This window comes from Seriola lalandi, unplaced genomic scaffold, assembly GCF_002814215.2.
Source record: "Seriola lalandi dorsalis isolate HSWRI2012SDOR001 ecotype SW California unplaced genomic scaffold, Sedor1 jcf7180002053074, whole genome shotgun sequence".
Classification (NCBI taxonomy): domain Eukaryota; kingdom Metazoa; phylum Chordata; class Actinopteri; order Carangiformes; family Carangidae; genus Seriola; species Seriola lalandi.
The window spans coordinates 122,533-137,406 of record NW_019523627.1 but is presented as its reverse complement, the minus strand read 5'-3'; the positions used below and the strand labels follow the sequence as shown (position 1 = coordinate 137,406).

The 14,874-nt window shown below is 39.7% G+C and overlaps 1 protein-coding gene across 1 annotated transcript in view; it reads left to right on the top strand.

Moving 5' to 3' along the window:
• Positions 1-14,692, top strand: part of LOC111650977 (guanine nucleotide-binding protein G(s) subunit alpha-like) — a 33,096-nt gene extending 18,404 nt beyond the window's left edge. Inside the window, exons 6-12 of the mRNA XM_023400938.2 lie at positions 8,574-8,628; positions 9,757-9,830; positions 9,988-10,046; positions 10,326-10,446; positions 11,098-11,228; positions 11,725-11,792; positions 13,231-14,692. Coding sequence (XP_023256706.1) covers positions 8,574-8,628; positions 9,757-9,830; positions 9,988-10,046; positions 10,326-10,446; positions 11,098-11,228; positions 11,725-11,792; positions 13,231-13,377 — 655 coding nt within the window. The 3' untranslated portion in view covers positions 13,378-14,692. The remainder of the gene's footprint in view (positions 1-8,573; positions 8,629-9,756; positions 9,831-9,987; positions 10,047-10,325; positions 10,447-11,097; positions 11,229-11,724; positions 11,793-13,230) is intronic.
• The last annotated feature ends 182 nt before the right edge of the window (positions 14,693-14,874 follow it).

The following is a 14,874-nucleotide window of genomic DNA, read 5'->3' as shown; positions in this document are numbered from 1 at the left end:
TCCTGAAATATTTGCGCATTCCTCTCAATTGTAAATCACGTCTGAGATCCTGAGAAGAAATCTTTCCTCACAAGGAATCATCTATAGCACATCACTATGAAAATGATTTTAAAAACCTTTAAACATTAAAGACTTGCAGACTTTTGTTTTTGTATATGTAATATACTGAATCATTTTTAAACTAAACTATTTTACAAATGAAGACACGCTGCAGATTCGTAGTTGGGAATCAGGATTTCAAAAAAACGCATGCAAGAATTGGTTAATGCATATTTAGCATTAAGAAATTGAATAAATAAAACTGTTGAATAAATCTGTCCTAAAGATGTGTTATATCAAATAAAACATCTGACACGTAAGAACTAAAGAAATGAAATACACCATGTTAGTTAATGACTTCAGTAGGTGCTGGTTGTCAGATTTTGTTACAGGCTAGCTGTTTGCCCCTGTTTCCAGTCTTAGTAAGCTAAGCTAGCCGTCTGCCAGCTGTAGCTTCATATTTGGCATCAATCTTCTCATCGGTCTCTCTGCGAAAAAGCAAACAAAGTACATTTTCCCAAAATACCAAACTATTCCTTTAAATGTGGCATATACAAAGCAAAATAAAGGCAAACACTTGGCCCAAGAGGAACTTGTGAAAAACACATCCAGTAAAAGACGTTGCACATGATTATGTTTTTGCAGACAGTGAACAAAGTTATGTGAAAGGAGCTTGATAACATGCATATGTCCTTTACAGCTTTTGAACTGTTTGCCATAATAAATACAGTGCGAAGTGACACAGTGTTTTTTTGTCTCAAAAAGTGTTGAAATTAGTTTCCTCAAAAAAGGTCGTCTTTCGAGTCTTTCGTTTCATTTACAAAGGTCTTTTTCTTGCTGTAGACAGACATATGTTATAACTTATTTTTAATGTGGCTGTGGGCTGTCAGGAGACTTTACACATCTATAAACTATAAGCAGGACTGATGCGAGAGTGCTTTGTGCACACGGGAGGCAGTTATTACATATTGTTATAATGATATTACTATTATTATTATTACTGCTAGCCACTGTAGCTAATAAGGTCATTAACTCTTAATTGGCAAATTTCAATTTTAGAAAAAACTTTATTTTGTGTTAATTGGTTAATGTACCCATCAATCAGCCGAGAAGCACTGACAAAAAATGTGATAAACATGTCAATAAATTAATACATAATTATAGATCCTTATTGTCCCCACTGGTGTGAGTGTGAAAAAGTCTTCAAACAGCTTGGTGATCGCTGCAGAAAACCTATAAAGGGGAAGATGCTGTGGAATAAATGGTACGACAAAATCTATAATGGAAGACAAATTCATATCGATGGTATACTGTATATCATCTTATTGTGTTGCCCAACCGTACAGACGATTAACTCAAAAGTCATTTATCGAGCAACAATGCCAAACATCGATTGGTTTCACCTTCTCAAATATGATTTTTTCCTTTCTCTGTTTTGTTTGGATCCAAAACCCAAAGACACAAACTGTTTTGTTGGTGACTTGTGGAGGATGTTTTGCACTATATGTCGACATTTTATATAGAGTAAAAATTAAGTTATTTGAAATAGTAATATATCATCAATAAGAAAATAACCCTTATTTTGGGGACCAGTTTTACTGTAGTAGCCTACAGGACTTGCCTTACTGGGTTAATGTATGGGGCGAATCCATTTGGTAGCCCCCTCTCTAACCAGCTCTTTAGATAAAACTGAAGTATGTGTCTGTTTTACAGAAACCTGAACCTGAGAGGAGGAACGTGACGGAACGTCTCCATACGTTCTGTATCTGTGTCTGTTTGCGTTATGTGTCGCCTGGCTGTGATATCAGCCGAGCGTTACCGCCGTGTTTATTATCTGTTGATTCTCTGAAATCTTGTCCCTGCGATAATGTGCCGTCATGTGCCGGAGTCCCCCTGATTTACTTCTCCAGCATCCTCTTCCCTCTCCTCTCCCCCTCTCCTTCCTCCCCTCTCTCTCTCTCTCTCTCTCTCTCTCTCTCTCTCTCTCTCTCTCTCTCTCTCTCTCTCTCTCTCTGTGTGATATGTAGTGGTGTTTCAGCAGGGACAGAAAATGGCTGGGATTGAGTCTCTGAGTCATCGCAAGGAGTGAGGGAGTGAGGGGAAGAGAGTGAGGGGAGAATAAGGGATGGCGAAGACAGACTGATTTCTTTTGGCGTGGGGGGGGGGTAGTGTCATCTTATTGTGGTGTTATTCTGAGTATGTTCAGATGTGTTTGAAAAATGTGCAGGTGTGTGCAGGCAGCAGATGTGAAACATGCCCTGACTGTGCTGATGTGTAGCGTGAGTCAGGTACTTTCAAGTGTTTCAGTCAAGCTCATCTGTCTTTAGGAAACTTTGCTGCTGCTGCTGCCGCTGCTGCTGCTGCCGCTGCCATCTGACTGTATTGTGATTGTCTGAAAGCTTTGTGTATTCAGTGATTGTGCAGCTCCCAGTGTTCAGCTGCTGTTCAACAGGCCAGTGTTCCCAGTACAAGGTTTACTTTTCTTTCTTTCTCTTTCTCTATTTTGTCCTTTCTTTCCTTTCTGTCTTTGCTTATCTGTTCTTTCTTTCTTTTTTTATCCTTCTTTTCTATTTCTTTCTTTCTTTCTTTGTCTTTCATATTTTTTGTCTTTCTTACCTTTATTTTCTTTGGTCTCTTTTTTGTTCATTCTTAATCTGTGTGTATTTTTGTCATACGCTTTCCCTTATATTATTTTTATTTTCCCTTAGTCTCTTTCATTCATTTTCTCTTTCTTTCTGACATTGGTTTTGTAATTTTTGGTTAACTCTTCATTTTGTCCTTTTTTGTCCTTTTTTGAATTTATTTTCTTTTTTATGTGTGTATTCTTCCCTCTATGCTCTGTCTTTATTGTTTGTCTGCCTGCCTCTTTTTTTTGCTCTTCCTTTTTCTTTATTTCTCTCTGTATTTTCTCTTAAATTCTTTCATTGGTTCTTGACTCAGTTCTGTTCCTTATTTCTTGTTTCTTTTCTGTTTGGTGCTCTGTTATTTCTTTCTTTCTTTTTGTCTCTTTGTTCTTCTATTTCCTTTTGTCTCGCTTTCATTCTTTCTCTCTGACTTTCATTAAATCTTAGGTCCTTAATTTGTTTATTTATATGTTTAGTCTTTTGTTAATTTTTAACTTCTTTAATTTGTTCTTTGTTCCTATTTTTCTCCCTTTCTCGTCTTCCTCTGCTCTCTCTCTAACCCACTCCATTCCCTGCATTTCTCTCTCCGTATCTCTTTGTTGCTCGCTCTGATTCTCTCCCCCTCTTCTATCGTTCTTTCTTTGGTTCCTTCTCTGACTATCTGTCGTTCTCTCTTTCTGTCTCTCTTCCTTTTCTTTCTCTTTTCTCTCCCTGTCTGTCTCTCCCTCTTTCTGGCCTCACTCCAGTCGCACAAGATTTGGAGCCGATTGTCTATTTATAGCGCCTGTGGTTCTGTCGCCATGACAACCAAGCTGGAGGCCAGGGCGCCAGGGAGCTATTTTTGGAGCAGCGCTGTAATGTCAGACACAGCCTTCTCTCTCTTTTCTTTCCTCTTCTTTCTCTTTCTCCTTCTCTCTCTCTCTCTCTCTCTCTCTCTCTGAATGTGCAGTGTGTGTGTGTGTGTGTGTGTGTGTGTGTGTGTGTTTGATTAAGGATCGGCTGGTGAAGCATTTGGTTTGGTAGGCTCACAATGTGAACGTGCAGAGGAGCAGTAATCGCTCTGCTCAGCGGGCCGTGCACGATCTTTTCCCCGTTTTGAGGAAGCGCCAAAACCGTTTTCTGATCTGACTCTGTGTTTCAGAGGCTTGTGAAGCTTCAGCTTTTCTCTTGTGCACAGATTGACTTCAGTTTCCTGTAATGACAAATTAAAGTCTTTGCTTTCAGTTTTGCTTGAAAACTGGACTTTGGACCTTGAATTGTCAAGTTTTGCAATTTAGCTTAATGATCCAGCTTTAATGCTGTGTGAACCTAAAGGAAGATTTAGTAAAATGAACTCTTTGTTGCATTTCTTTTACGCATAGGTTTTGTGACACAGTCTTTTCAAGTGTCATCATAGTGAAATAAATGTATTATTTAATTCCATGTTAAGTATCCTTATTAAATAAATATTAGTATTAGAAACATAAGTAGAAAAACTGTTTAATTTAATAGTGATTATTCACAGAGTGTAGTGTAAGTGTAAGGTGATACTATATTTGCTTTTTCTATTTTTTTAACACACACTTGTTGCTTAAATTTATTTACATAACTTGAACAAATTCACTTTTTTATGCTGTTTGACCATTTTTACTGAGGGTTTGACAGAAACATGAAATTACTTTGTAAATGACCGAGTCTTTGTTTTGTCCCCTTCTTTTGAAAGGAGATAATGTGAACATATAAATGAATTGCTTGTTGAACTTTTGAAAACCTGCTGGACATAAATGGACATGGACAGATGTGGAAAGAGGCACTTTTTGGGGACGTGATCCTGCTGGCCAGCTTGTGTGTGTGTGTGTGTGTGTGTGTGTGTGTGTGTGTGTGTGTGTGTCTGTGTGTGTGTCTGTGTGTGTGTGTGTCTGCTCGGATGCAGGGCCCCTAGATGTTGTGTGTTTGTATCACATTAAACCATAAATCCTTATAGTTATTTACATGTCAAAAAACATACTTAAAAATTGTTGTTGGGTTTGTTGTCAAGGTAAATTGCCTGTTTAATGACCAAACAGTTTTTATGTATTCGTACAAAGTTAATATTAGATTATGATTTGAAAATTTAATCAGAAATGTTAAGGCCAGCAAGTTGGAACTCGCGTATGGTATTTTATGGAGTTTATGATGTTTTTTTCTTTTTTATATCTCAGTAAATGAAGCTAATAATTCAGCATATTTTCCAGTCCAGCTGTAAGTGTGTAGCTCAGAGTTGCCTAATCCCGTGTAGAGCTGAAGTTGTATACTAGCTCATAATCTGGGTAATCCTTTGTCCTAATGCTGCTACTTTAACAAGATGAATGCATTATGGGAGTATTATCAGCTTTGTTGGGCCAGTACACCGCTGATGATGCTGCAGCCTCTTGTGTCCTTCAGCACGTGAAGACCTCAGTTAAATTTAGTTACATATACTGTACATATAAATACTGTTGCTGTTGTAGACCATTCAGTTTTGATCTTTATACTGTGAAGCTGAAATATGCTGCCGTTTGTGGACGTGCTGGAGGTATTTTCAGATCAGCCTCTTCTAGGAAGGAGCTGCAGAGATCATAACAAATAATGAGAAGACGAGGAAGAAAATTGCAAAAGTAGTTTTTGTAGCTTCCTTATTTTTTTTTTTTTACAAAGTGTTTAGAAATTTCAAGTAGAGCACAACTTCATGTGTTTCTTGTGAATTACCAAAAAAGTAAAATCAACCCAGATAAAAAAAACTATATTATAAAATAATATAAAATATATAAATAGATCATTAAAAAAAATGCATATAATGTGTAACTTTTTTGTTATTCGCACATATATGCCCCTCACAATTGTTGAACCTGCAAACCGAAGTAAAATGCAACAAAAAGTTTTTAAAAGAAGCTCTTTATCTTTTCTTGTAAATACTGGGTTATTTACACTCACCAGACAAGTGTCCTGTGTGTATTTCCAGAGTTTAAGTCAGCCTGTCTGCTACCCCAGAATAACCCTGACAGGTTATACATAACACCGCAGACCTCTCTGTTACTGGGGCAGCCACTATTATTTAGTTCAACTTACTAGGCACGGTTATTATTGGCACTTCTCCTATTAATAGAGAGAACTTCTAAAAATTGAGCAGTGTGCTTGTCCTGGGCGTGTCGACGCCTCAGACCAGAGCTGTAGATAAACAAGAGTTTGGCCTCGGCAGATGTCGGTGGCAGGCATGTTAACTCTATCACCATTGGAGCTATAGCTTTTAGATTCTGTCACATCCTGATTATTTATGTTTTTTGGAGCTCAGCGTGGGGATGTTGTGGGAGGATGAAGTTAAACTCTTGCAGGGTCTGAGCTGTGGACACGGGGGCAGAAACGGGCAGCGCAGCTGAACAGTTGTCCACTGAGGGCTCTGGGTGTGCTGGCACAGCAGAGGCGCTGTGGTGTGGGAACAGCTGAGCCGCTCGGCCCCTGCAGAGGGCTGATGGTACCAGACTGGTTGGCTGCTTAATTGCCTCCGTGTGTGTTTTTGTATGAATATCTGTGTCAGTGTGCATTTGTGCGGAGATATGCACATGGGCGTCTCTTTGTTCCCCAAACTGTTTGTCCTTCTCTGTTTCTCTTTCAGTCTCATACCGACGCTCTCTCTCCTCCTCCCTGACTCAGTGTCTCTTTAGTCTGTCTGTTCGTCCGGTACTGTACCTTCTGCAGACCCAGCCCCCTGTTCCTCTCAGTGTGTTACCTGCAGCCCTCCTGTCACATTTCACCCCTGCCTGCCACATTCCTAGTTATCTCAGAGGAGGTTACATACCTTTGCCCCGAGAGGCAGCTGCTAAACAAGCGTCTTGCCTTTCTAGTTGTGAGAATGGCGGGCAGGCGATCAGCCGGCCGTGCAGGTATCAAACAGGATATTTGTACCTTTGTCTATGTTAGCAGCCACTTTAGCAGGCACCCAGACATCACTCTAAAACAGCGGCTCCCAGCCTTTTTAAGCTTGTGAAACTTGACATGGCTTTCCCCAGAAAATTAGTGGAAGTGGGAACTGCTACTCTGATACACCCAGTCTTAGTAGTTGACCATGTTAGCAACCACCTCACTCATTGAGCATGTGGCTTTTGCTGTGTGAATGACGCCTATGCTTGGTTTCCCTGAAACGTCATATTATATTCATAGAAAATTTTAAACTTTTTTCTGGTAGTTGTAGTACTCTTTTTTTCTGGTGAGGTGGCACACCTCCACTATACTACAATATAATACATTATAATACATACTATAAGACTATTTACAACTCCTTGGTTATTGGTTGCATACCTCTACCTGCTGTGACCAGTTAATTTGTCCTTATTCAATTTTATTAATTATCAAAGAAGAATCTAAAAAATATTCAAGCTAACTGAAATGAATTAAATTTTAATTTATTGTTTAATGCATGATAGTAACACACATGAGGCAAAAGCACTGGCTTTAACAGACTCTCTTCTGCAGGAATTTTCTATGCAAATGTTTAAGGGCAGTAGCAAATCACTGATTGGATAATTCAAATGATATTAACTTGGCAAACGGTATATATCCTTGTGACTGAAGTTTATCATCTGCTGCACACGTCTGTGTTTTTTTTTTTGTTTTGTTTTTTGTAGCAGCTGTAGAAGTCTTGCTTGTGTTGATGATTCCTTCACTGGTAATGCGCTGTTGCTTCAACCTTCAAGACGAATTGTTGTGGGAAAACATGCGGTGCTTGGGCCTGATGGATGCAGGCTAGTGGGACACTTATAATAGTTGCCGCTGTTGCTTCAAGATAATCACCGAATTCCTCCCAGTGTCGCCCCACTCCTCTTTCCACTGCTAGAACGAAACCAGTCCTGTAGTTCTCCCCTACATAATGTTTCTACTATACGTTTGACCGCACTGTCAGGAGAGCCGGGATGTTTAAACCTCTGTCTCTTTCTTGTGTGTGTGTGTGTGTGTGTGTGCGAGAGAGGGGGGAAGCCTGTCCAGCAGCTCACATTTGTTCTGTGTTTGCATGTTTAGCGACACAGCGGCCCACATGAGCGAGGAGGAGTGACTCGTCATTTGGTTTTATTCTCTGTTCTCAAACTTCTGCAGCCAGAGACACACAAAAGAGATAATAGTCTTGTTTCCTCGACTGATGCTCATGTAAAAGTATCCGTAGTCCTTTCTTTAGGCCTGTTTTGAGCACTGACTTGTTGCAGCACACGCCTCCAGCAGGTGACACTGATACAGTCATCATGAAAAAATCAGGGCAACCCGCACACCTTGAAAAGCAGCATTAATGTAGGCCAGGTCATGCGAACAATTAACATTAACACGTTTGGGTAGGTGCTCTGCTAATCTGGAGGCACTGTAAGACTGCATACCCACCCACGCACATACACACTGCCACAGCTCAGAGATGCATGCACACACACACACACACACACACACACACACACGCGCACACACAAACACACCTCTCCTCCTGTGCAAGTACTACTACAGCAGCTCCATTGACGAGGCTTCTCCCGGTCTGACAGAGCAAACGGCTGCTGGTGACTCAGACTGGCTGCCTCAGATCTCACTGTGAATTTAAAACACACGCCCCCTGGTGGCCGTTCAGGGACTGCTTTCCTCCATTTCTCCTGTTTTCACTAATGTACCGGGATGTACTGTAGTGTGTGTGTGTGTGTGTGTGTGTGTGTGTGTGTGTGTTCTGTTTTCACCATGAACACAGCATTATGCTGTCGATTTGTCAGTGTGGCAGCCTTTTTATATTTGCTTTGATTACTAAACATGGAAAATAGAAAAAAGAAATAGACGCGCTTTCCTGCGTTATCGTGAATTTATTATACATTGCTGCTTTATTGTGTTATTAAGTGTGTAATGGGCAGCAGCTGAGATCTAACCAGTTGTATTTCTCTGTTCTTTTTGCAGCTTCTTAGACAGGATCGATGTGGTCAGGCAGAATGACTACACACCCACCGATCAGGTGAGATGTTCAGCACACACACACCTGCATCTCTGCCTACATCTGCGCTCTGTAGTCTTAAAACATTACCTTGCTTAAATGTTTAGTAAGATGGACAAAGAACAATAATTAATTTTGTACAAAACTCAGTTTCCAGCTTCTCTGGTGCTTCGTTCTTTCTTATATCACACATTAAACTGTGGAGTTTTGAACTGCAGGTTGAACAAGCTGTTTTAAGGCATCACTTTGGGCTCTTGAAAATTGCCATTTTTTGCAATTTTCTCACGTTGTAACGACTAAACAACAAATTAGAGGAATTGAAGAAAAAAAACTGACAGATTAATTGATTACGAAAAAAATTGAACACTTTACTTTAAGTTCTCCTTTCTAGAATTCATAAACGGTACATGAACAGTTTATAAATAGGCTCACTATACACACTATAATGTATTTGTAAGCAGATATATTTGTATTTATTGATGTATTTGTCAACGTGGGGCCCTGTAAGTGCAGGCTGCTGTATAAACAGATAGTGGATGACGATACAGTAAAACAAAATTGTAAAAATATGAAACATGCCTTCATAGGAGAAGTTGTAATTGTAGACAGTTATACATCATATCATAGTGTGCTGTAACCTTATAACATAGATGCCATGAATGCTAAATACTTCAGTAAAGTGTTAATGGTTTAGATCTTCAACTAATGCTGCTATGTGCTGATTATTTTCTTACTTCTTTGGTCAATTAATTCTCAGAAGATGGTGGAAAATGCACATCACAGTTTTGCAAAAAATATTCAGTTTCCGATCACACAAGACAAAGAAAAGCAGCAAATCATCACAGCTGAAAAGCAGGAACGAGGCGCTGTTTGGAAAAATGACTTAAACAATTAGTCGATTATCAGCATAGTTGTCTATTAATATAATATAATGAACTGTAATATTCAAAATGATGCAAGTACAATTTATTTGATATTACATCTCTGATTATGTTTAAATGTGACCTAAATTACAGCATGCTCGGTCTATAGATGAACAGTGTTCAGTTTAAACATTTAAATTCACCTCTTAATCACATTTGATATCTGTTGTGTTGTGTTGAGTTTCCTTAACTTACGCTGGTCTGTTGCTCCTCCTGTTTTTTTCAGGACCTGTTGAGATGCAGAGTACTGACATCTGGGATCTTCGAGACAAGATTTCAAATAGACAAAGTCAATTTCCAGTGAGTGAAGATATCGTTTATTTCCCGTACTTTAAGATAAACTGTCCACGACCTTTCAGTATATATTGTTTACACACCTGTTCACTGTTTCAGTAAATGAAGTCCTAACGCTGGTTTTTCGGTGTAAATTAAACTTCGAACTTCCTCTTTCTCACAGTATGTTCGATGTTGGAGGTCAGAGGGATGAACGTAGAAAATGGATCCAGTGTTTTAACGGTAGGATGTTTGTTGTTTGTTGCTTTATTGTACTGATGAAACTTGCTGAAAAATAATCGATGACAGGTAGTTACTGACTCAGGATTTTTCATTGGGGATTTATTTACAGTTTTGTCAGATGCATGTCGAGTTCTTTATTTAAATTACAAAGTAAGATGGTGTGCAGGTGCGTGTATCAGAGTTTTTTGGTTAGTTTCGTTGCTGTGTTAAAACTCCTCTGTTTTGTGTGTGTGTGTGTGTGTGTGTGTGTGTGTGTGTGTGTTTTTGTGTGTGATACAGATGTGACAGCTATCATCTTTGTGGTGGCGAGTAGCAGCTACAACATGGTGATCAGAGAAGACAATCAGACCAACAGACTACAGGAAGCCCTCAACCTTTTCAAGAACATCTGGAACAACAGGTCTGCATCTTTTTTCCTCGTTCAATCACACACACAAACATTACCCCATCAATGCATACTCATGAATACTGTGTGTGTGACAGTTGCAGGAAGGTTCCTAGCATCCAACAGTACGTGCTCTCCAGCCATTTTGCATATTTGATTATAAAATGGTTTGAGCTTTGGGGTGGTATTAAGTAAACGTTTAATGGTTTCTAATTCTTCTGCTTGTGCGTTAGATAGTTGTAATGATAAGACCTCATGAATGACGGCTTCCACTGAGATGCACGGTACTAACCTTAGTACAAGCTGCCCCCTTTGTGGGACACGTGATTTTTGCTGCCGATGTAGAAACTGATGCAGCAATAAAAACGGCATCAAGTTTGTGTTTTGTGTCGTTAGTGGTTTTCATTTTTCCACACGGAAATGATTGTCTTTTCAGCACTCAGTATCATCGTTTACAAAAAAGCCAAGTGGATTTTCTGATGTCAGTATTGCACAACATGTGATGAGGAGAGCTATGGTTGCTACTCAGGCAAAGCATATTAATAATGCCACCTGAAAAGTGGGGACTCTCCGACAACAGTCCTGAAACGTTTATTTTTTTTGGTGCTAAAAGAAAGTCCAAAGAAGAAATCTGGCACTGAAGTCTTTCTTCATTTCCCTCCACAGGTGGCTACGGACCATTTCAGTAATCCTCTTCCTGAACAAACAGGACCTGCTCGCTGAGAAGGTTTTGGCAGGGAAATCTAAAATTGAAGAGTATTTCCCGGAGTTTGCACGCTACACTACACCTGATGACGGTAAGAGGTTGACACTGATATCCGTGTGTGTCACATAACATACATACATGTCCATTTTTCTCTATGTGTAATGGATAGATTCAGTTGGTTCAGTGTAGATGATGAGTCAAGTATTTATCTCTGTCTTAACCACAGTAGAAAACCCATGGACACAGAAAGCTTTCACAGTGGTCTCAAAGGATAATTCTGGTTTGACCTGCCATTATCGCTGTAGTTTTCCTGTGTAACGAGGAATTATGACATTTATTTATTATGACAGTTATGCCATTTGGTGATGCCCAGTTTTGGTTTTACCTTCAAATGAAATGTTTAAGATGATCTGACTAAAACTCAACCTTATTTACAACCTGTCTAATTGTTCGACTGCTTAGGTTTCTTTTAATGAGGTGATGTGTCTGTTCTCCAGTAATTAGTTATTAGAAGCGGTGCTGCAGGATGTTCAATGGCTCGGGGCAAAAGTGATTTAAATGTGACCAGATTTTTTCTTGTCCAACAGCAATACCAGAGCCAGGTGAGGATCCCCGCGTCACAAGGGCAAAGTACTTCATTCGGGATGAGTTTCTGGTATGTACAAAGCTCATGTTTTGTTCAGTTTCTTTGTATATTTCATGTTGTTATAATTTTGCTTGTCTGGTCCTAACATGACATGTGCTGTTTAACGGCTTATTTGCATGACTCTCACTCCACTACATTTCTCTCCTTTATTGGAAAGAGATGTTCCTCCTTTATTTATTTATATCATCAGTTAAGATAAGATGGATGAAGTTTCGCCAGTAAAAAAAAAAAAAACAGTTATTTTAAAGTTTTACTCAACTTTAATTTACTATATGTCAGCAGCACACAGTAAAGTTTAAAAACATTGTTTACAAGAAATCTATTTTTATATTTGAATTAATATTTTTTCCATTATGCCATCTACAGTCCACCATGGACCAATTTCGTATACAATTTTTATACAACATACAATTAGGTTAATCCATGAGCTGAGTGTACTTGTAAGCTTTCACACTTGTTCTGTAAAAACGATAACAGAGGAGCAACAAAAGCAGTTAACAGAAAATCCAAAGCAAAGGACTTCATAGTGTGATCACAGTCTGCCTGGCAAATGTTTTCTTGGATGTGCCGTGTAAAACCACACCAGTGACAGCTCAGCAGCAGAGATGTCACCAAAAGTCCAAATGGAAATCTCACAGATGGCCACCTTAATGTCCCACTCAGTTACAGTGTGAAAATGATCTGTGCCTGAAAGAAATTCTCAATAGATCTCAGCATGTCCTATAACAGTGATTCCCAACTAGGGGTAGGTACGTACGTGTATCTCAGGGGGGACTAATGCATTTGCCAGGGCGTACATGAAAAGATGACTCATTTTATGAAATAAAAATTACAATATGATTAGATAAATATATATCCACATATTGAGTCAGCCGTAACAGCAGAACACTACACCTTGCCATTAAGAATGTGTGAAAACTAGTCACCAAGAGAGCAAAGAAGTCTCAATAATTTGTTAAAAGTAATGGATAATACGTTGAAATTGATCAAAGTAATGGATACATTTTAAGACAGATGGCTAAATGTAATGGTCAGTTACAGTTGTTGTAAAAATTGTCAGCTAAAAGTAACGGATAAATGGCAAATACGCTAAAAATATTGAATCAATGTTTCAACAGCTAAAAGTCCTGGATAGATTTAAGGTAAAGGTAATGGATGAACTTGAAGAAGATCGTTAAAAGTACTGGATAAATGGGGGAAATGCTGTAGTTAGTTAAAAGTGATGGACTCCACATGGTAGTAGTACAAATGCAAACTTGACCATACCGACCTAAACAATATCCACTTTAAAATCCATTAAAAACAACACATTTGGAACATAACGGGTGGTGTTGATGATGTTTTGGTGAGTTTATCTGACGGGGGTTGTGGGGGTCCATCGGATGAAAGAGGTTGGGAATCACCGTCGTACATCACTGACTTGTCTTGTCTTCTGTGTCTCCTCCAGAGGATCAGCACAGCCAGCGGGGACGGACGGCATTACTGCTACCCCCACTTCACCTGCGCGGTCGACACAGAAAACATCCGCCGCGTCTTCAATGACTGTCGCGACATCATACAGAGGATGCACCTACGGCAGTACGAGCTCTTGTGATGGGCAGCGGCGTCCGGTCTACTTATCTACCTGCCGACCTACCTATCTACCCCCCCACGACCAGTTAGCCAATCACCCCCTCCACTTCCACCAACTTCACCAATCAACCGAGCGAACAAGCGAGCGACTGACCGCCTGCCCTCCCTTCCACCCTGATACAACGTCTCCCGGTAACAATTTCAGAAAAACAGAACAGTGGAACGACGTGTTTTTTTTGTTTTTTGTCTCTTTTTTTTTTTCAAAGGAAACACAGTTAAGGATACACCAACAACAGTTTCATCAACTATTAGCCAGGACTGATTGCTGTACTCAGTTATACTTTGACCCAGGAAAGAGGGTCAAGACTGGAATCCCTCAGTGCAGGCTCTCCCTCCTTTTAGCTCTCTTTTTCTCTCTCAGATATATGAACACACACACTCGCAGGTACATACACGCACACACACACACACACACACACACACACACACACACACACACACACACACACTACAGCATAAGACATTCAGAAGCCTTAAATAGGTTTTAATGTCTCATATCACAGTCATACACACACATAGACCCTTTCAAAACCGAGTCCTCCTGCTTTCAACAGTTGGCAGAGGCTGGACTGAGTAATGCATCCTGAGAGAGAGGTAGTTTATTCACCGCGTGCTGCAGACGAACCAGGAGAAAGAGAAGAAGAGAAAGATGGACATGGAGGGTGGCAAACTGAAACAGAGGAGGGCTGTGAGCCTTTTTTCTTTTTCTTTTTCTTTTTTTTTTGTGCCCGAGGACGGACTAATTGACTAACGGCTGCCTGTGGACGTGAGCGTGACTCGAACATAAGACCACACGGCTCACGTGACCTGCTCTTCAACAAACCAATCGAGGAGGGATGGCAGAAAACAACAAAAACAGAAAAAAAAAAAAGAAAAATACCATACAATGCATAAATTCATGCATACCAGTGAACTTCATGCAGTGCAAAAAAATCCAAGCTATATATATATATAGATATTTATATATGTGTGTATATAAATATGTATATATATAAATATAAATATTATATATTCCTGTAATAACACAATTCAACTTTTAAGTTTTTGTTAGTTTTTACCCCATGTTGTGTGTTGGTGTACACTGTGTGTGTGATCTGCCTTTGTGCACCATTTAAACCCCCCCCCCCTCCTTACCCACACACATACACATATATATACACACACACACACATATACATCCTGGTCCCCCTACCCCCCCGCCCCTGCTGCTATTTGACAACTACTCAACATATGGAAAATAAAGGAGAGATTTTATTTAATAAGGAAAAAAAAAACAACGCAAAAGGAAAGCATGAAGTAAAATACATGACTTTACGAGTCTGGATGCAACATTTTTACCTGGGAACACACATACACAGACACACACACACAGACACACACACACACGCACGCACACATGCGCGCGCGCACACACACACACACACGCTCCTGCCCTCACCAACCCCCTCCCTCCCCACCA